This window comes from Rhinolophus ferrumequinum, chromosome 20 (assembly GCF_004115265.2).
Source record: "Rhinolophus ferrumequinum isolate MPI-CBG mRhiFer1 chromosome 20, mRhiFer1_v1.p, whole genome shotgun sequence".
NCBI classification, from domain to species: domain Eukaryota; kingdom Metazoa; phylum Chordata; class Mammalia; order Chiroptera; family Rhinolophidae; genus Rhinolophus; species Rhinolophus ferrumequinum.
This window is the reverse complement of record NC_046303.1, coordinates 31,658,060-31,681,777: the sequence shown is the minus strand read 5'-3', so window position 1 is coordinate 31,681,777 and position 23,718 is coordinate 31,658,060. Positions and strand designations below refer to the sequence as shown.

At 35.2% G+C, this 23,718-nt stretch overlaps 1 protein-coding gene across 4 annotated transcripts in view; it reads left to right on the top strand.

Annotated features, from left to right (window-relative positions):
* PPP1R9A (protein phosphatase 1 regulatory subunit 9A) overlaps positions 1–23,718 on the top strand; it is a 267,141-nt gene that overhangs the window by 125,243 nt on the left and 118,180 nt on the right. For all 4 annotated transcript variants that reach the window (XM_033088319.1, XM_033088318.1, XM_033088316.1 and 1 more), the window contains one exon: positions 18,817–18,949. In XM_033088319.1, the coding sequence (XP_032944210.1) occupies positions 18,817–18,949 (133 nt within the window). The remainder of the gene's footprint in view (positions 1–18,816; positions 18,950–23,718) is intronic.

Below are 23,718 nucleotides of genomic sequence, written 5' to 3'. Positions count from 1 at the left end.
ACCTACTCAAGGGAGTTTAGTTGCAGAATTTCCAAAAGAACTGAATGTCTCAGTCTCCCTTATAAGGCACTTCCATCAGCAAACATCTGTTGATTAGGTGCCCGGCCTAAAGCACAGTATCAAGAGCAGCAAGGAATAAGACACCAGTCTTGTGTTGAAGATGCCAGATAGTGATACGATTTAAACACATATAATATTATTAGCAAAAGGCATGATATATGTACTAGATGATTGGTAGAGGACTCAAGGAGTTCTGGAGAAGAAGGAAGTGCTTGAATGTTGGAGGATATGGTCATAATGAACCTCCAAATTATTCAACAGATTGAGTCCTGTATTTTGAAGCAGTATTTTTTGGTTTCCTCCAGAATGAAAGGGTGAGGCACAATTTTTCTTTGTATTAAACTTTGCTTCTAAGTGCTTTGGCTATGTCAAATTGCATCACGAGAGGCAAATGGGCATTTGAGTACATTAAATTTAGGATACAGGGCACACACGTGTACCCTCCCGATGTTAGTATGGCAGGTGGAGATGACATGGGAACAGATTTTGGTGGACTTGAGCTCTTACACACTGGATTCTGTGTTTTTGTCTTGAGAGAGGACAGGCACCATCAAATGCAGTTTCTCTTTGGATGGACCACTATGACTGGAACGCAAAACTGTAAAAGTGACTGCTGGATTTTAATCAGCAAATCTGCCACATTGTGGAACAGTAGGGCCTTAAATCACCCCAAATTACTTAGGGGCAGATGGTGCAGTCAGGTCTACAAAGGGAGCGAACTACTTCTATATATTTACATATTTAAATTCACTGTCTAACCACCATTGAAATACTTTAAAATTCTTCCTGTCAGTTTCTCATTTCAACCAGAGAACCCAATATGTGATATTATTGTATCTCTCACATGATATACTTTCATAACCGATAAAGCTAATTACCCTTGACTGCCCTATTCCTGCCAATACAGTTTTTATATTAGCATTTCAAAATACATTTTAAAAGTATCAGTTCTACCAAACCGACTCTTGTCAATCACACTAATCTGATCAAAATGGGAGAATTATAAAATTTCTTGCTGGGAGCTAACCAGCTCCGAAAAAAGGAGGGTAGTGGCCTTTTTTCATATCATTTACAATAGAATATAAAATATTTTAATAATATTCTTTTGTAATGCTTGATCCCTGACATAAGTAATCATTAAGACCATGTTATTAAGTCACTTTTTCTAGAATACAGCCTTGCAAATGACTATTTGCTAACTGGGTATTGTAAAGGCTTATTTAGCTAATGGATGACCACTAAAGATCATCCCCAACTTTGCGTACGGGAAGACGTCTTTGATTTGAAGTTGTAAGTTTTATTTTAAAGCTTTTCATGATAAACATGGGCCCCCTTTTGCCTTTTGAAGGTCACTTTTCTTTTGTTTAGAAGCAGTTCTGATTTAAGGTACCATCCAAATATAGATCATTGCCAATAAGAAAAGATCCATTGCTTTTAAAACAGTATGTTGTTCACAGATGATGCTGATTATGCAGAACAGTTCACAATGTGTATGTACATCAAAACATTGTGTTGCTAAACAGTTACATCATGTTGTTAAATAGGTATAATCTTTGTTAAGTAGACCTCAATAAAGCGGGATAATACAATAAAATATATTTTGTAAAACAAAACCAGTAGGTGATGGAAAGATTGAATAAGACTATCCCTGCTCCCCAAAGGAGCCGACAGTTTATTTGAGTAGAAAATATGGTCACAGATAAATACAGCATAGAGCAGAACGTGATCAATTCTATAAAAAAGGCCCAAAAAGGATGAAAAGAAGCTTTTCAAACATGTAACAAAGTAGTGCTAGGTAAAGGCGGTACATGTAGGCTGGAGTTAGATCTTGGAGAACTTTGCTGTCCTTCTGAAATATTTGAACTTATTTTTGAGGGAATGGAGAATGTTTGGAAATTTTTTAGTGTCCTTCCCACTTCACCCACATCAGAAAGGAATATTTGGTCCTTATATGAAATTGGAAAGTACAAAAAGTGTGTGCAGAAGCAATGGAATATCACTTCTAAATTCACTCTCTTTCTGTTCTCCACCCCAACCTCATCTCCCAGGTCTGTTCCTGACCCACAGTGCCACGAATAGAACTCTTTAGGAAGGGTACTTCGATGTGGCGTATAATAAGTTGTAGGAGAACAGAGTGCAATGAATGTGTTGCAGGATAATTCAGTTATTAGGGATGTGAGCAGTCAGGGGAATAGGAAGCAATGAGAACAAGAATCCCTTGTCAAGACAGAATCCACAGGAGATTTTGACTAATTTTAAGTGGGTGTGTATGGGGAAAGGAAGAGGAAGATTTGTTACATAACCGACTGCTTTTTTCAAAGGACCAGTTGTTATCAAACGGGAGAGATCTTACAGGAGGTAGGGGACGGGAGACACACCGTCTTGTTTGGGGGTACTTCGAGGTGCTCTGAAGGCACTGAACTGCTTCAAATGCGTAGACGGTCTCGATGGAATCAGGGATCCAAGTGGCAGTGGTTATTGCATCCTTTTCTCCCTTTACAGAGCATTCACCTACTTTTAACGAGTCACCATTTAGCTTTGCTGGTATCTTCTTTTTTATGGACAGTTTCTGAGGTTGTGGAGACAATTAATTTAAGAAGCACAGCAGTTCACAGGGTGTTTACAGAGCCATCATTTCTGTTACAAGATATATGAGGTCAGAGTTAGGGTGATTCAATGGTCAGTGATCCCCAGATTTGACCATGAATCCTATGGTAATGGAAGTGACGGCAGCTTTCATCTCAAACACACCAAGACTAATGTGACAGCACTGTCTTCCACGTGTTTTGCCAAAGATTGCTGATTATCATGTTTCCTGTAAAGCCCTCCTGCCCTTTAGGTTTTGCCTATAAATAAGGGAGGCATGAGACAGATGCCGTTTGTAGATTTAATGCATGTGGACCTTTTCAATGATGATCCGGAATTGGTCAAGTACATTTGACTCTAGTTCTGAGAGAAGTCTAAACGGAAGGGACAGTTTGTTTCTAACAAAGCCGAGTCTCTCTTGCTTTGTGGGATAACATGATTAATTTTAACATTCGATCACAGCTGCCCAGAAAAGTTCCTCTTGCATCTAGTCTGAGGCTTACAAGCCCAGCCTTGTACGGTAGTGTCAGTGTCCTCATGTATATATGCATTCCCTAACAATTGGTTATTGTTGTGTCAGCCTTGTTTTTCTGTTTTGCAGTTTTTTCCACCATGTGATGTCTGGCCTCAGCTTGCAGAGTTTAAAACTTAGGCATATTTTACTCATGACCTTTACAAACATTAAAATTTTCAGTTGGCTATGTAGGTTTCAGTTGGTGCTAGAAATGCTTGCTAAAACAAGGTGTTTTTGTTTGTTTGTTTGTATGTTTGTTTTTAGCTTTGTCAGTATTTGAATCTGTCTGAGATTTTAGAAAATTGTGCAACCTTTGTTTTATGATTTGAGCACTGGTAGGTGGTGATAAACTTCACGAATGAATTCTCTCTTCCAGAGACCAGCAGACTACTTAAGTGCAGGATTTTAGCTAGGCCTTTCCCTTTCATGATTTCTGTGTAATTTCACCCTAAAACATTACAGAAGTATTCAGCAAAGGTAGGAATGAATATTCATCATTCATGGGCTCAGTAGTTTGAGAAACTTGTATTGCCTATTTTGACTTTTTGAATAGAATATAAATTAAATGGGAATTCTCTCTGTAGATTGGAGTTTTAAAAAATTGTTTCTTAAGTGTTCTGTTTCTGTAGTCTCTAAATCATAACTATTTTACATCAAGACATGGTATATGCACATGTATGTGTATATGTGTGTGTTTATTGGGAACCGGAAGTTTTAAAGTATAATGACTATTCTTACTTCTTGTAATGATGAAATTTTCTATTTAACTGTTCTCAATGCTGTTCATGACCCATTAGATTGATTTTGTAACCCCCCTTAAACATCACAGTCACTACTTCAGAAGCCACTGCTCTAAATAATCATACTTTGTCCTGTGATGAAGACTTGAAGTGTTGGTGTATCAGTTAGGGCTTGACCAGGGAAACTGAACCAGTAGGAGATACATATTACGAGACTTACTGCAAGGAATTGGCTTATGGAAAGGTAAGGGGTGGGTGTGCAATCCTGAAATCTGCAAGGCAGGCCATGAAGATGAGAGAGAGGATGGAACTCTGCAACAAGTTGAGCTACTGTCCGCAGGCAAAACGTCTTCTTCCTCCTGGAAGCCTTAGCTCTGCTCTTAAGGCCTTTGAATCAGGCCCACCCAAATTAGCCTTGGTAATCTTCCTTAAAGTCAACTGATTTTAGACTTTATTTAATTGCCTCTACGAACTACCTTACAGCAATGCCTAGATTAGTGTTTGACTAAATAACAGGAGGCTGTAGCCTAGTCAAGTTGACCATAAAAGGCCATCGCAGTTGGGGTGTGGAGTCATCAACCCCTTTAATCAAAGGAGTAGGAATCAACTTTAGTTCACCCCCCACTAAGATGCTTTACATTACATTAGTTTCTTCCACTATACTAAAGTTATGCTTCCTGAGATTCTCACCCACTTGTTTGGCTCTTAATTCAGCCTCTCTTATGTTTTTGCATTTTCTTCTACCTCTCTGGGTAAATGTACAGTATCTGGAAGTTGTGCAGAGTTCCTAGTTGAGGAGCCTCTCTGCCTTTAACCCATACTGTTATTTTTGATGAGCTCCTTGAACAGATAGTCAAGTTCTCTTCAAGGCTGTTTTACTCTGTTTCCAGGCAAAATCGCGGGCCTGGGTGCTCTTCCCAAGGTTTCCATGATATCCCTTAGCCCTCCCATCAGAGGTCACCTTTGGGTGTTTGGCATGGGAGAGGAAACTATACCTGAGGAACTTCTACGCCCTAAGAATGTCTCACGTTCCTTTCTCAGCCTCAAGGGACGCTGTGGCTAGTGTCCCCAGTCTCCTCTTTAACCTCACTACCCTCACGTGCTACAGTACTCCCCTCCAACTATTTTCCTGCTTAGACAATTCAGAATACTCTCCCTCCCTGGGCCTTTAGAAACACAGTGTTGGCACTGGTAGTGAAAGAAAAAGTGATTACCAACTGCTAAGACAAATGCTAGAACAGACCCTGACTTACTAACTCATCCTGTTGCGTCTGTGTAAGAGTATTAACTTCTGTGAATGAGAAGTCAATTGTTTCTCTTTAGGAGATGATCACATTCCTCCCCCCCACCCCTCCACCGCCCCCACCCAAAGGTGCCAATCGGTGCTAAGTAGTTCAATTTCTGTGATGGTGACACCTGTCCAGTGGGAGCTGGACTGAGGCCACCAATTTATTTCGTGCTGGCCACCAGTTGTCAGTTTGTAAAGCATATGTCTCCAATTTAAACCAAAAGTCTGACTGAACTAAAGAGAACATTGCTAATTTCCCACGGATATGTTTAATTGTTTATAGCAATTTGAAAATTACTGTGAAAAACATGAACATCAGTGGAATTGCCCAGTTTTCTGTTAAACTGTCTACTGGAGAAACTCACTAATTTGGGCTTCACTATTTTAGAATTTGTCCAAATTTAGAATGAGCTATGGTTATATTTATTTATGATACAATTTCTTCCTGATTACTTCAGTGGCATAAACTGTTTTCCAAGGAGATATTAAACTCACTTTTAAAACTTTTCAATTGCTTTAACAGCATATATTTATAGATAAATGATACTAATTATAAATGAATTCTAATTTTGTCAAAAATATAAATGGCCTGGCTTGGCTCATGGGACTTTCCTAAAACCTCTCAAAGGTTCACAAACTCCAAACAAGCAGCATCTGGCCTCGGTGTGCCCCTTACATCATGCTAAGCAGCCCTGAGCCTGGCACTTGGGGCAGCCAGTCTCAGTTTGCAGCTTAGCTTCTCCCAGGCACCTCCAAGTCCAGCACAAATGGCAGCCATCTGCAGATCACTTTGTAGCTCATACCAAGTGGCCCTATGCGGGGCATAGGCAGCGGCTGACCTTGGCCAGCAACACAGCCCCTCCCAAGAGTCCCCAGAACCAACACACTTGATGGCCAGCTTCAGACCACACCAGAATACCACCCAATACCTCCACAAATGACACACCCAAAAGGCAGACAGGGCAGGCACCAGAGCCCCGCTAAAGCAAACCCAGCTCTGTAGTATCAGCCCTGCACACAGCTCCTCCACTGTAGTCATGGCCAGTCCTCACAACAAATCAGCCTGAGGGTCAATTCCTCCCACTGACATGCAGACAGCAACCAAGGCTCAAGTACAACAGGAGGGCACACACAACCTACACAAAGGACACACTTGCAGCACCTAGCTCAGGTCCCCAGGGAGACTGACCCACTGGGCCCCACAGGACACCTACTACATAAGGCCACTCTACTAAGGCCAGGAGGCATAGTAGCCCTATCTAATATATAGAAACAAACACAGGGAGGCAGCCAAAATTGGGAGATAAAGAAATATATCCCAAATGAAAGAACAGAATAAAGCTCCAGAAAAAGAACTAAACAAAATGGAGACAAGCAATCTTCCAGACACAGAGTTCAAAACACTGGTTACAAGGATGCTCAGTAATCTCAGTGAGAACTTCAAGAAACATATAGGAAAGATAAAAATGGAAATATAAAACATAAAAAAAGAACCAGTGGTAAATTAAGAATACAATAACTGAAATAAAGAATACTGTAGAGGGAATTAACAGTAGATTAGATGAAGCAGAGGATGGAATCAGCAATTTGCAAGATAAGGTAGCATAAAAAACCCAATCAGAACAGCAAAAAGAAAAAAAGAATCCAAAAAAAAATGAGGATAGTTCAATGGGCCTCTAGGACAATATCAAGCATACCAAGATCTGCATCAGAGGGTTTACCAGTATGAGAAGAGAGAGAGCAAGGAATTGAAAACCTATTTGAAGAAATAATCATGGAAAACTTCCCTAACCTGGAGAAGATATTAGACATACAAGCCTAGGAAGCACAGAGAGTCTCCCAAGAAAATGAACCAAAATAGGCCCACATCAAGACACATCATAATTAAAATGACAAAGGTTAAAGACAAAGAGAGCAACAAGAGAAAAGCAATTAGTTATCTACAAGGGAGCTCCCATAAGACTGTCAGCTGATTTCTCAACAAAAACTTTGCAGGCCAGAAGGGATTGGCAGAAGTATTCAAAATGATGAAAAGCAAGGAATTACAGCCAAGATTACTCTATAGCAAAGCTATCATTTAGAATCACAGGACAGATAAAGAACTTCCCAGTCAAGAAAAAGCAAAGGAGTTCATCACCACCAAACCAGTATTGCAGGAAATGTTAAAGGGACTTCTTTAAGAAGAAGAAGAAGGAAAAAGAAGATAAAAAATATGAATAATAAAATGGCAATAACTACACATCTATTAAAAGTTACTTAAATGTAAATGGTTAAATGCTCAACTTAAAAGACATAGGAGGGCTGAATGGATAAGAAAACAAAACCCTTACATATGCTGCCTACAAGAGACTCACTTTAGATGGAAAGACACACAGAGTGACAGTAAAGGGATGGAAAAAAAAAAAAAGAGCTGGAGTAGCAATACTTATACCAGATAAAATAGACTTTAAAACAAAGGCTATAAACAGAGACGAAGAAGAACCCAATTATCCCACTATAGGTATTTATCTAAAGAAACCCAAAACACTACTTCAAAGGGACATGTACATCCATATTTTCATTGCAGCATTATTTGCAATAGCCAAGATATGGAGACAACCTAGGTGTCCATCAATGAATGAATAGATAAAGAAGAGGTGGTACATATATACAATGGAGTATTACTCAGCCATAAAATAAGAATGAAACTTTGCCTTCTGCAACATGAATGGACCTAGAGGGTATTGTGCTGAATGGAATAAGTCAGATAGAGAAAGACAGATGTCATATGATTTCACTTATGTGTAGAATCTAGAGAACAGGATAAACGAACAAACAAAGCACAAACAAGCTCACAGGTACAGAGAGCATTTTGATGGTTGCCAGGTGAGGGGGCAGGGTTGGGCAGATTGATGAAGGTGAGGGGAGGTCTAAGAGGTACAAATTGGTAGTTAGAAAATAGTCATATAGTATGGGGGACATAGTAGTATTGTAATAACTGTGGTGTCATATGGGTTCTGGTTTATTGGGTTGATCACTTAGTAAGTTATATAAACGTCTAATCACTATGTTTTGCACGTGAAACTAATAATACTGTATGTCAACTATAATTGAAAAATGAAAAAAATTAAAAAAATAAAATTTCAAGTACTTTTGCAACACATATTTGCAGATAAATGATACTACTTATAATTGAATTCTATTTTGTCAAAATGAAGATATGTAGATCTAATCTAATAAAAAGATCTAATCTTTTTATTTCATTGGTAACTTATGTATATTTGACCTTAATAAAACTCCACTTATTTTGAAATATTCTTTCATTAAATGTCTTCATAAATATTATATAACTTAACACAGAATTAACCATAGCTATTCTAAATTTGAAGAGTTTACATCCTATCTACAAGTATGAAGTGGTTGGTGCCATCAATAATACAAAAATACTTGATTTTATCACGGGTTTTGTATACGTTCTACAAATATGTCTGGGAATATGCACATTGACTCCAAATTAAAAAAAAACACTCTCAAGATATGATTATCTTTGTCAGAAATCAAAAGACTAGATTTTAGAGCATAGAATATTTTATTTTAAGGGATTTATGATGGTTAATTTTATTTGTCAACTTGGCTGCGCCATGGTGTCCAGATTTTTGGTCAGACATTATTTTAGCTATCTCTGTGAGGGTGATTTTAAATGAATTTAACATTTAAATTGGTGGACTTTGAATAAAGCAAATTGCCCTCTATCATGAGAGTAGGCCTCATACAACCAATTGAAGGTCTTAATAGAAAAAGACTGACAGTCATTGAAGAAGAGGGAATTCTGTCAGCCAACTGCCTTTGGACTTGAACCGCAACATCAACTTTTCCCCGGGTCTCCAGCCTGCTGGCTCACCTTGCAGATTTTGTATTTCAGTGTGTATAACCCTGTGAGTCAATCCTTTCAAATAAATCTAGTTTACTACAAATACAAATGTAATACCATATATAAAATATATGTATGTGTGTGTGTGTGTGTATATATATATATATATATATATATATATATATATATGCCGTTTTCTCTTGGTTTTGTTTCTTTGGAGAACCCTGACAAATATAGGTTTCATTTTGCTGCCTTTTGAGGTAGTCTGCTCTCTACCCCCCATTCTGTAGAGTATGTTTGCTTTTTCACTTCCTATTGTTTAGTTATCTACGAAATCACTAGGCTTACAATCAGTGAAATATACCTTTTGTCCTTATAGACTGTCTTCATTAATTATCTTTACATACACGTGTATATTTTTCTCTGAGCTTCAAATTTCTTATGTAAAAATAGAAAAGTGGGCACTGTCTTTTCTGTCTTTACTGAATCAGTTGGCACAAGAGTTAAAGATAGTTTTTGTAAAATTTTATATTCTTTGTAATAGACTTCCAATTACTTCAGCGTATACATCACAATATTTATGGGTATAACTTTGTTTTAGGAGCCTTCAATTAACATTCCAGGTACACTAATCCTCATTCTAGGATTAGTTAATTAGTATTTGAAAGACGCTAATTAGAAGTGTACACTCCAGAGATAGGTACTTTAAATCTGTACAAGAAAGTTTATTAAGGATGTTACAAATAATTGGTAAAATGAGTGATGTTGAAAATATGTGGATTGGCCTTAGAAATATTTTATGTTAATGGCTTTGAGTCAGAGAAGACCGGTAGGCTAACGGCTTTTGGAGTAACATCTTAAGTCTAGTACTCATTTGGTCCTGTTTTCTGGTACATAGGATTTTGTTGAGTGGTCCCATTAGAAGGTTAGACACATTATACTGTACAATATTGTTACTACTGCTTTAAGTACACGTTCATGCAGGTTGTCAGAGTACCTTAAGGATAGACATCTGGGATTTGACAGAGCTTACAGAGCTGTGGGTCTGTTTTTGCACCTTCCTGTTCATCACTGTTTTTATATGCAGCAGAAAGCCCTCACCTATTCAGAATCTGTGGAGACTACCGATGGTAACCCCCCAAAGCCTGATAGCTGTGACCTCTGGTTTAGCTTACACAAACAAGCTGGCACACACGAGGCATTAACCAACTGTTTGTCATTCTTACTATCATTAATCAGTGACCTGGCTTTGGTTTTGGGGGAAGAAAAGGAAAGATGAACTTACACATTGTTCTAAGGCTGTCAGGATCCTCCTTTCTCAGGATGGTTTATCACCAAATTTCTTTTTAAAACTTCAAGATGTAGACTATCTTCTTCATGCTTTCTCTTAGTCTCAATTTGGAGTCTCGTTAGCAGAGCCACTAAAATCATGTGAAGGTGAGTTAGAGTTCTGCCAACAAAACTTGTGATAAGTGGGACCTGTTCATGGAAGCATGTGAATTCTTGGCTAATCTCCAGGAGCACGCTATGCCAAGCCATCGTCTGAAACAGTTTACTAGAACCTGAAACATTTCCCATCTTTGATGTGTCAGGAAGATGAAGCGGAACCCTGATGACAGGCAGAACTGCAGCTTTGGGGAAGCATTGTGGGAGATTCTTTCCAGTTAATATTACAGAAAATCCTGAATTTATTTTGACCTCTGTTGATTAAAGAAAATGTGTTGTAAGGAAGGAAATAAGGTTTTTTTTCTTATTTTTTGAAAAAAACGTTGCTGTTGTTCTGAAAAAGTATTGCAGCTCAAACTACTAGAAATGTGAAAAAGAATGATTCTAGTTGAAATCTTATATTAAGCAAATTTTAACTTTATTTTTCATACCCTAGGGTTACTGGGTCAGAAATGTCATTGCTAAGTGTTGTAAACCTGTTACCCCTAAAAGACCGTCTCTGCTGCTAAGCAAGGGACAAAGTCTTGTTTTATTTCTTTTGATCAAGGAACAGAATATCCCTTGTTGGTTCTGAAACAAGAAGTCTTAAATTTATATATGTGTGTTTGCTTTTCTCAGTCAAATAACACAGGAACAATGTGAAGGTGACTGAACTAAATATAGAGGGTGCCAAAAAAAAAATGTGTACGCATGTGAAGAAAGAAAAAAAACTGTGTTAAAATTGTAATACTCAATATAAACCGATAACAAAAGATGAATGCAAGTCATGTGTATACATTTTTTTGGCATCCCCGGTATATATATATACGGTCCAGGATGCTGTTGGCCTTTAAGAGTTTTTTTGTGGTGCAGTACTAATATGATGGTGCTCGATTATTATTTGATTAATTATCCATATTTTTGCAAAGCAGTTGCAGCAATATAAATAAAAATGGTAGAACTATTGTAAGGATATCGAAAGAATCAAGACCCTATTGATGAAAGGAGAAGTAGTTACCTTGGTAAATTTTCCTTTCGTCTCGGAGCTTCTTCCTGGTCAAAGCAAAAACAAAGTATGACAGGTGATGAGCCATTGTATAATGTGCATAGCTCTGGACACAGGTAGAGAGCTGGCAGGCCAAACTGCATTTTAATATCAAGTTAGATTTTTATTTCAAAAGCGTTAAGCATCATCATGGATGAAATATTCAAAACATTTATAAGCAAGAGTGTGAGGTGAGTGTATGTGTCTGGGGAAATAGTATCTCATATCAGCCTGGAAAGCTTTCCCTCCCCCCACGTTGAACCAACCGTGATTACATGGATTATCTCATTTCATTTCAAAACAACTTTATCGGGTTGGTATTATTATTATAGCCATTTTGAAAATAAGGAAATAGGCTTAGAGTGGTTTTACAATTTGGCAAGAGTACATAGCTAGAGAATTTTGGAGGTTTTTAAATTCGATTAAAATTGAGATCCTACCAGTTGGGAAGATGGATGGATGGATGGATGGATAGATAGATCTGCAATGTTCTTTTTTTGGTTTACTGATGTATATATATATATTGCAGAGCCTTACATGTCAGCAGAGATAGATCTTTCTAATCATTGCATAAAATTACACATTTGTATATATTATAATTAAGACATTTGTTTTCTCTATTAGTGGACATCTAGATAATTTCCCACTTTGGGCTATTAGAATAGTGTTGTAATGAACTTCCTTGCACACACATATTTGTGTGTACTTGCAAGTATCTTTATAAATACTTAGATGTAGCATTATTAGGTCAAAGGCATTTATATTTAAAATCTTGGTAGCTATTCTCAAGTTATACTTTTATCCCATACTTTTCCAGGAGTATTCTTTTTCCTACATTCTCACGAAACACTGGATGTTATAGTCTTTTTTTTTTAAAACCATTCTCATGGGTGAGTACGTGGTATTTGCTTGTTGTAATTTACATTTGCTTAATTTTTAATGAAGTTGAGCATCTTTACATCATTCATTGAACATTAGTATTTCTTTGTTGAATTCTCAATTTCCTTACTTCTCAATTTCCTTACTTGTGTATGCCATTCTTTTTAGTTGATAGACCCTTTTATATAATACGGATACGCATATTGATATTTGGCAATGTTTTCTCCTAATACTTGACTTTTCCTATAACTTCATAATGGTGTATTTTGTTGTCTAGAAGTTTTTGGTATTGATTTTTTTAAAAAAAATCTGTACAGTATTTAATTTGTACAAGTGTAGTCAAAGACGTTTGTTGAAGCAATGCATTAATTCTCTTCATTCAGCTCTACAAGATTCTACAATTTAAAAAAGATGAAAAATGACTCCTGCTAAAAATAGTTTGAGAACTATATCATTCATGTTTTGCAGAGTAATAAACTATATCAAAATCTCAGTGGCTTACAGCACACATATGTTCTTGAGCTCCCAGGTGTACAGGTTGGCTGCAGGTCCGTTGATTTAAGCTGGGCTCTGCTGGGCCAGGCTAGATAGATTCATTTCACGCTTCCTCTCAGGTGCAGGTCTCCTCCCTCTGTCTTCATTCTGGGACCTAGGTTGAAAGGCCTGTTGTTGAATGCTCTTATTCATGGACCACAGGAGCTTGGGAGTTTATGTGGAAGCACAGGATGCTTTTTCAGGCTTCTGCTGACAACTTGCACACTGTTACTTTTACCCACATTCCATTGGCCAAAGCAAGTCATTTATTTTACCCATCCCTAAATCAATGGAGCAGGAAAGTATGCCCCATCCACAGGGAAAGGCTTGTGAAGTTACATGGCGAAGAGTGTGGATACATTATTCTAATACATGGAGGAAGAGATCCAATCTCTGCTAGAATAATTAGCTTCAAACATTTGTTATTTTTGACATGGCTTATGTGCCCTGCACAAGGATAAGCTTTTTGAAAGCATATCAAAATGTAAGCATTCAGTTCTGACCTTCCCTAATCCCCTCAGAAAGTAGAGAATTAACTCTGATTTGAAAAACAAGTTTAAAAGAAAAATAAATGGATTGGTAAATTCTTAAAATAACTAACATTTGAACATTAAGTTTAAAGCTTCCAAGTTTAATCTTTAGGTTAAATAATCACCTACACCACAAAATGGTCCTCAGTCCATTTTTTCTTCATTGCAGTATCATCCATAACAATTGCTAAGCCTGTAGAGTGTTTTTTTTTTATATTTAGTTATTTTGAGAATTTGTTATTAATCTACCCACCTTTATAAAATGGGCAAATTACAACTATAGCCTCTTTACATTTCATAGAGATGTTGGTAGGATTAAACAAGCTTATGTAAGTAAAGAACTTATTATACTGCCATGTACATAATGAATGCTCAGAAAATGTCAGTCTGCCCCACTTCCAAAGTTTATGTTTTGTTTTTATTTAACAACATTTTCTATGGACTCGTAAGGTATTTGTTCACTAGAATTCTGGTATTATTTCTGCCTACCATGTATACAGCCTTTATATTTTCCAATTGGATGATACCATATCTAATTTAAATACACCATTTTTACAGATGAAGAAATTAATACCAGAAAATGACAGGGTACGGTTTAAAATCACTCAGAAGAAAAGTATCAGGATTTGGATGGGAACTTTAGCACTCTAACTGCCGGCTCAGTGTGTTTTTTCTATTGGGCTGTGTATGTAGTAAATGTATGTTGCCACCCTCTCCCCCGAGTTCATACCCAAACTGCCAAAGGGAGGTACCTAATTCTCTAATACTTTCATTTCCTATTCTCATATAAAATATGTACCCATTCTAGACCTTGGTCTTTTGGGGTCCACTCTTTATGGAAGTTGACTATAGTTTCCTTAGTACTCTAGCTTTCATAGAGGGCAGTGAGTGAATCTGAGTTGTTACCAAGATCTGAGTCTGTGTTAATGGCCATTTCTTATCAATCCACAAGTATAGGCTAATATACTTGTTGGCAGCAATTAGAGATGGGTTTCCGGTGTTTTTTTTTTTTTTTTTTTTTGTAAAATTCCTTTCATTTTAATAAGTTAATGTGTTTAAACAAATGGAAGTAAATAGACCTTAACATAACCTAGTTCATCTGTTTGGTTTATATTCTCAAAGCCATTTCTCTTAAATATTAGTTCACCTTGAGCATTCATTTGCCCCCAAGTGATTTATAATCATAAAATGTCCATGTATAACTCAAATGTTTAAAATTACAGGTACTTCCTAATTCTCCTGATGTTCATGTAATTCCCTCTTTTAGATGATCCGTGCTACTGAACACGCATTCACTTCCTAAGAATGACTATTTAGAAATGAAATATTACATACATCACAGTGATTGAACTCAAAGAAATCTCAGGGTAAAATCTATCTAATCTAATATTGTGCTAGTTAATGAACAGTGGTTTTTAAATACTTAAAATTCAATATCTTTAGGAGATTGCCTGCAATTATTTGTAGGAATCAGTGCATCAGGGCCGATTCAATAACAAACATTGCCTTTCTATATAGAATTTATAGAATCAGCACATTTTGTAAAGCATCAGTTAGTAACAATATTTTGTTTTTTTTACGTGAAAGAAACATTCAAATTGTTCCCCTAGCAGACTGTATGACCTGAAGTTGTATTCCAATAGGGGCATTACACCACGTCACCTCATTGCTCTGGCAATGATTATAATAAAGCAGTTGGTATAGAAAAGTTAGGAAGTCTGAGTTTTGTGGTACATATTTTTAACCTAATTTTGTGAATTACATAGTTTAAGAAGCAGCATTGCTTTCACTGTTTCTCTGTGAGATGTAGCTAATTGTTAATGAAATCTGGACTATAAGTGGTCCATTACATTTTTGTGTAGAGATTGTGTATGGAGAGATGGCACATTTACCACCAGCTTTATCTTGATCTTAATTTTAACTTCTTACTTAAGATGGTGTGTGACATTCACCACTACTTTCTACTTGCCGTACACAAAAAGAGTCACTCTTGTGCCACCACGAGCAATGCACCATGCAGTGGATTGGACTCAAAGTGGTGACTGCATGCACATATCATATATAGCATTGATTTTTAATCAAATAGTATATTCGTTTCCTTTAGTATTTCAAGGATCTGTGGATTTGTAGGAAGGTTTCTCTAGCCTATTAAACATTGTCCTATATTTTTATTAATACTTTTATAACTTCTTTTTGTTCTTAACCAATCTGGAGGTTACTTTTGTTAACGGTATGAAATAGTGATATTTTTCAGATGGCTATCTTATTCTTTCCCTAATATTTATTGAATAGAAAAGTAGAAGAGTGGAACAGAGTACAAAAACAGATCTATCCTGGGGCCAAAACGATTGCCTTAATAAATGAAGTTTTATTATGTGTTTTAATATCTGATAGAGTCTGTTTTCACCCTTATTCTTCTTTTTCAAACAACTTGTTAGTTTCCATGAAAAATGTGAGTGGGATTTTAATTTGATTGCCCAGAATTCATAAATTAAATTGGGGTAAACTGACATTTAGAGTAATTGTGGAGCATAGATGTCTTATAATATACGGATTTCAATCCAGGAACATAGACTGGCATTACACTTACTCAGGGCTTTTTGTAGTCTTCAGTTACATTTTATAGAGAAAGGTATTCTTGCACATTATAATTAGTAATTCTTGGATATTTTATAGTTCCTGATCTTTTCTGTTATATTTTCTAGAGCTTGTTGTGGTTTTTATTTTTCTATATTGGTTTTTATTCTGTTACTTTACTGAACACTTATTATTGCTAATACTTTTTCTGTTAAATCTCTTGGATTCTCCAAGTAAACAATAACTAAATCTGCATATAATGGGTTCTGGATTTTCTTTTTCAATTTTTAATAGGTTTCTCCTATGTGCCCACATTAATTTACCAGTCTATAAGCAAGCTGAAGATGAAAAGTATCTTACATTATTTCTTTTCTACAGAATGAAATGGTAATGTAATCATCTGATTTCTGGAGATAGTCATATATGTTGCCAGAATGTAGTCATACAGTTTTTTGTTTGCTTTGATTTCAACGTATCCTTAAATGAACTTTATGAAACAGTCTGATTGGGGAAGAATATTTAATAACAGTGTGTTTTGGGATCCTGAAAAAAATATCAGGAAGGTGTTAATTTATTTGAAACAATTCTCTCATACTTTATACACACACACACACACACATATATATATATACACACACAAACATATGCATATACACACACATACATACATATGTATATATACACACATATTTATATATTCACTTACTTACTATGTAGTAGCAGAATTGAGCTATGTTTCAGAATGAATATTATTTAAGTCTTTGTTCTGTAATCGTGTACTTGGACCTATTAGTAGAAGTAGATGAGTGGGAAATATTAATGGAATAATGGTCAGTCCTATCTGCCAATAGTTTCCAGGACATGTAAGTTCCAAATCTGGGTAACTTTTTTTGTGTTTGCTCCCCTAGGCATGTTGTATTGTAGTCCACTCAATTATTGATGTTTTCCAAAAGATATAGACACACACTTTTTTTTGTCTATAGTCTTATATTTAAAATATGTATTGCCCCTCTTCTACACTCAAATATGAGTTCTTGTTTGTTTTTTAAGACTCAACTTCAATATTTTCCTCTCCATGAAGTTCTTCCCTCTCTCAGGCAAACAAAAAAATTACTTGATGTATTTCTCTGTTGCATCCATTATCACGTTATATTGTCGTTGTTTATTTTGATTTCTGTGTTCCAACTAAGGTGTGAGCTACTTGAGACTGTGCCTTCTCCAATGTCTGGCATAGAGTTGGTACTCTAAATTTTTGTTGAATGAATAAATGTGAATAAGTGACTACCAAAACATATAAGGGAAGTAAAAGATCAAAAGGGCTGTGTAAGAGAAAGTCATAAATCTGACAATTTAAGAAAAATATTAGGAGGTTCTATACAAGGGGCATAGGAAGCATACTTTATGAAAAGATTAATAAGACAGGCACAGACCCCAGGGTGTAGGAATGTTCATTGTGCTGCAGTAATGTTTATTACGGTGGAGAAATGTGGTAGAGACCAAGTGAGTGGCACGAGGCTGTGAAAACATGTTGAGAGTCAGGAAGAAAAACAAATTCATTCGGGTACAAATCCTATAAATGGCATAATTTGGGGAAGTATATACCATTAGTAACCACACTACATCTGCTTCTCTATATGCAATATGTATTCCTGGTTTATAGGTTACCATATATAGCATATAAGTGTTGCCCGTTTTCCAATAATGTGAATGTAAAGCACACCTGGACTAGCAGAGCCAGCTTTATAGGCAACAGACTTGATTTCTTTCATCTCTGACCTTCGGTTCTGCTTTCTATTTTTATTATAGGTTTTTATGTTTTTGTTTTTTTTTTAAATGACTCATTCCTAGATATTAAGATTTTGGGGGTCATTGCAGTGTTTTTTCAGGCACAATTTAGTTACTTAGTAATTGTTGAATTTAATTGAAAATGTCAGTTTTTATTATACATATTAATTGGATTTGATGAAATATGTATTTCTTTTACATGTTCTTCAGTGTATTGAGGGGTTGTATACCTATTTCCAGTTACTTTTCAAATAAAACAAATATTTCAGCAAAAACAAGGACAATCAAATTTCTGATGGCTATAGCTGAAGACCACATTCAGCATTTTGAATGATTTAGGTAGAAAAGAAAGAGCTGGCAAAATCTTATTTGTTCTGCTGCTCTTAAGCTATATTTTGATAGTTATTTCACAGAAAGGTTGAATAAGAATTTAATTTAAATCTACATGCAAGTAAAATGAGGGACAACAAATGAGAGCTTATCACAGCCTAATCCAGCATAGACTAGAAATCAGTTTCAGTGATTCTATGACTGAAATAGAATTGTAGTACTGACACACTACAGCATTGAGGCTTGTATGGGTCGTAGCATAAAACAGGTTCCCATGCGGGTGTTTGCTTAGGCAGCTTCAAGATGCTTCAGCTTAGTTTTATCAGGAACCAGCAGAGCACTGAAATTTATATGGGTTGCCCTGATTCTATAAAAAGTAGTGAATGTTGCTATCCAAATGGATGGTGTGACTACTGTTGACTCCCAAATTATTAAAAGTGGTAGAATGACTCATACATTTTTTAAATTAGTAAGTTACATTTATTTTCATTCAGTTTTCCTTTTCTTAACATCTCAGTTGATTTTAAAAACAAAAGATGTTTAGATGAAATTCATCACGCTACATTTTTAACTTAGGTAGTTTTGGATACTTGGTAGATTATTATTATTTTTTTTTTAATTAAGAAAGCCATCTTCTGTGGATTATCATCTTTTTGTTGACCTTTTCCTTCAGGTTTTCAGCACATACTCCAATGAAGACTATGACAGAAGAAACGATGAAGTTGACCCTGTGGCTGCGTCTGCTGAGTATGAACTTGAAAAGCGTGTAGAAAAGCTGGAACTTTTCCCAGTGGAACTAGAGAAAGGTACCTGAGCTTTACATTGTTTATCATACTATTATATTGCTACGTTAGTAATACAGAAATGACTTTATTTTTCCTAAGTATAGCCTTTTTTCCTCCTAAGGATTGAATCAAGTTTTAATTCTCATAAAAGGTTTTACTTATTAAATTTCAAAAGTAGTGGATATGAATACTTGTAGAGATGGTAGATTGGAAGCTTCTCTCCTCTTCCAACTAAAACCCATCGCTTTAGTTGGCTGGAATGGTGGCTGGGAGTAAGAAGGTGTGAGTGAGGCGTGATGCTTGGTTGGTACTCCTGCAAAGGGCTGGTACAGGTGTGAGACTAGAGAGAGCTGTTGTAAGTGAGCTCTTGGGGAAGATGGTTGTTTTCAGTGTGTTTTTGTTTTTTGGTGGAGGGAGAGTGGTTATGGTTATACTCTGAATGTAGCAGATACTCGTATGGAGAATGCTGAGCCTTTAGAAAATTATGGACTTTAAAATGAAAGCAATGGAATCCTCTTCATCTATGAGGGCAAAGGACTAAAGGAGAGCAGGGAGAATGGGAGAGAGGGACTTCCTCGTGATTTCGCTCCTTGGAATCACAGCCTGCCTGCGGTAGTAGCTAGGGACCTATAACACCAGAGACTGTCATGTTTATCATCACATAAGATGGGCACCCAGTGACCTAATGAACAGGGAGTTTTGGAAAAAATGAGAACAAACAGATGACAACTCGAATAACAAAAAAAGAAACAAAACCAAATAAGGATATTCAAGTATGGCTTTTAAAAGGTATTCTTCATCAAATTCACAGTAGCAACAACAACAACAACACGCTGATTTTAAAAATAAAAATTTCAGTAGAGGAACTGAAGAGGAAAGGACAGTTATTGTTGAGATCAAATTGGTAACCTAGAAGTTCAAGCATAAGAAATGTTCCAAACTAATTCTCAAATGACCGAGCAAAAATTCAAGAAAAATCATGAAAAAGACTCAACATGTAAATTGTAGGTAACAGAATGGGAAATGACAATAGAGAATGAGAGACATTAGATAAATAATAGAAGAAATTTCTCTGAGCTGAAAAAAATACCTGAACCTCATATTTGAAATGGCTTAGCCAATTGTTTGCAAGGACTTAAAAAAAAAATTCTACATAACCATAGGCTGGGAAAAAAATCTTCAAATGTAAAGTGAAAATCTTACAAAACAGGAAGACAAAAAAATCAAAGCAAACAAAGAAACAAATGTACTTGCCAAGGCAAAATTATTAGACTATCATCAGATTTCTCATTTGTAACACTGTAAGTGGGTAGACCTACATATTTCACACACCACTGAGAAGAAAATGATGGTAATCTAAGAATCCTACATCCATCTCAGAGAACATTTACCTATCTTGGTGAAAGAAATACATTTGCTGTTATGTAAGGATTTAAAGAATATATTACTCACATAATTCCTAACTAGCAGGGAGGGAAAGAAATGACAAGTGACTTGTTGAAAACAGAAAATGAGGGGAAAAGAATTAAAAACTATGTAAGTAGTATTAAGCATAAAATTGCTTGGATGAAAAAAATATAAAGAACACCAGTCATTACACTAACTATGACTGGCTAATCATTCCCATTAAAAGACACTCTCATTTGATCTTAAATGGAATGTAAGCGTGATGCTTACATTTTTCATTCCTTTAAAAATGTAAAAATAATTCTTAGCTTATGGCCCATACAAAAACAGTTGGATTTGTCTGTGGGTCATTTTATTGCCTATAATAGCAAAAAAATTTGAACAATCATTTTTTCATCAATGATAGAAAAGGATCTATAAATTGTAGATTATGTATTCAATAAAACATTACTCAGCAAAAAAATTAAGGAGCCACAGTTCCATGCAGCAGTATGTATGATTCTTACAACCCTAAAATTGGAGGAGGGAGAAGCAAATCACAAAAGAAGCCATTAGATATAATTTCATTTATTTCAATTCCAAAGCCAGGAAAAATTAAACAGTGCATTGTTTAGAGATATACAGATAAGTGGTTTTTAAAAACGTTATTAAGAAAAGGAGGGAATGATGTACACAATATGTAGGATAATGATTACTGACGGAAGAGTTATGATATCAGAGAGGGGTACATAGTGGGCTTTTTGGGTATTGCTAATATTCTGTGTCTCTGTTAGTACATGAATGTTTTATTCTTTAAACATAATGTTTTGTAAATGAATGATTTCATAAAACTTATGTTTGTATGCTATATTTCATAATAAAAGTTGAACTAGAAAGATTGAACTAGAAGAGAACCAAATGAAGTACAATTATTGTTAATTTTTTGAGGAACCACCATACTGTTTTCCATAATGACTATACCAATTTATATTCCCATCAACAGTGCATGAGTATTCTCATTTCTCTGCATCCTCACCAACACTTGTTATCTCTTGTCTTTTTGATCGTAGCTCTTCTAACAGATGTGAAGTGATACCTCTTTGTGGTTTTGATTTGCATTTCCTTGATGATTATTGATGTTGAACACCTCTTCATGTGCCCATTGGCTATTTGTGTATCTTCTTTGGAAAACTCTTCAGTTCCTCTGCCTATTTTTGAATTTTTTTTCTTGCTATTGAGTTGCATGACTTCTTTATATATTTTAGATATTAACCCCTTATCAAATATATGATTTGCAAATATTTTCTCCCATTCCAATTACCTTTCCATTCAGTTGATGGTTTCTTTGGGTGTACAGAAGCTGTTTAGTTTGACGTCATCCCACTTGGTTTATTTTTGCTTTTGTTGTCAAATCCAAAAAGTTATTGCCAAGACCAGTGTCAAGGAGCTGCCTAAGCCCATGTTGTTGTTGTGTTTTTTTAGGAGTTTTATGGTTTTAAGTCTTAAATTTAAGTCTTAAATTTAAGTCTTGAATGCATTTTGAGTAGATTTTTGTGTATGATATAAGATAGAGGTCCAGTTTTACTCTTTTGCTGATGGCTGTCCAGTTTTCCCAGCACCATATATCGAAGAGACTGTCCTTTCCCCATTGTGTATTCTTGGCTCCTTTCTCATAAATTAATTGACCATGTATACATAGGTTTATTTCTGAGCCTTCTATTCTGTTCCATTGGCCTATATGTCTGTTTTCATGGAAGTACCATACTGTTTTGATTACTATACCTTTGTAATATGGTTTGAAATCAGGGTATGTGATGCATCCAGATTTGTTCATCTTTGTCAAGATTATTTTGGCTATATAGGGTCTTTTGTGTTTCCATGCAAATTTTAGGATTGTTTGTCCTATTTCTGTGAAAAATGCTTTTGGAATTTTGATAGGGATCATATGGAATCTATAGATTGCTTTGGGTAGTATGGACATTTTAATGTAGTCTTTGAACTCGTGAGCATGGGCTATCTTTTCATTAATTTGTGTCCTCTTCAATTTCTTTCAATGTTGTATAGCTTTCCGTGTAAAGATCTTTTACCTCTTTGGTTAAGTTTATTCGTAGATATTTTATCTTTTTGATACAATTATAAATTGGATTGTTTTCTTAGTTTCTCTTTCTGATAGATTGTTGTTAGTGTATAGAAACCTAAATATGATAGAAATTATAGATTATAATGCTAACAGAAAATTTTACTTTTGAGTAAACACTAAAAATATTTTAATTAAAACCAGAAGTCACATTTTGAATGATCTTTAAATATAATAATCAGTATAAACAATAGAAAATAAAACCTGAAAAGTAACTTTTTGCTTATATATAATATATATATGTAACATGTAATGTATATATTACATATGAAAAACCAAATATATATATATATATATATATATATATATATATATATATATATATACCAAATTTATTCTAATTTAAAAATATTAGAATTACTAAGATTATTTATAAAAGAGGAGGTCAGGCCCCAGATAAATATAGGAAAACTAACAGGTTTTTTTCCTCTATATTTAAATTAAAAACCTAGAAATGAAAATGGGAGCAGTATTTCATTTATAATAGCACCACCAAAATAAAATACTATTAAATTAATCAACAAGAAAAACAGAATTTATCCGTAGAAAATACATCTTTTTGAAAGATGTAAGATCTAAGCACATAGAAAGCTATACCATATTCTTGACTGAGAAGACTCAGTGTAGAAAAATCTCTCCTGTACTGTATCTCTGATACCTATAAATTTATAAATAAATTTAATGCACTTCAAATAGAACTGCCATCAAAGTGGGTTGGGAGAGGGGATTCTATAATATAATTCTAAATTTTATACAGAAAAATGTAGACCTAAGGGAAGTATGAAAATGAATGTGAAATTATTTAACTTCCCAAATATCTGAATATTATGTAAAGCCTCTATAATCAGAACAAATTATATTCACATAGCTATTGATCAGTGGAACAAAAAAGAAAATCCAGATAAAGATGTTAGTGTGCATGAGAATTTAATGTTATAGATGACACATATGGCACTCTAATTTAGAAGTAACAGAGTGTTTTACATATTGTTCTGACATAACTGAGCATCTATCTGAAGGAATATAAAGTTGGACACTTTTATTTTTATTACGTAATATATAAAAACAACCCTACGTGGATTAAATAACTAAATATTAAAAATAAAATAATAAAGATATTTAACAAAGATTTTTAAGACTACCTATTGCATCTAGGCTTGTGGGTGAAGGCGCTTAACCAAAATGGAAAACCAGAAGTTATAAAGGAAAAGATGGACCAATTAAATTATCCAAACATTTAAGCTTTGAAAAGTAATGTTGTCAAGCT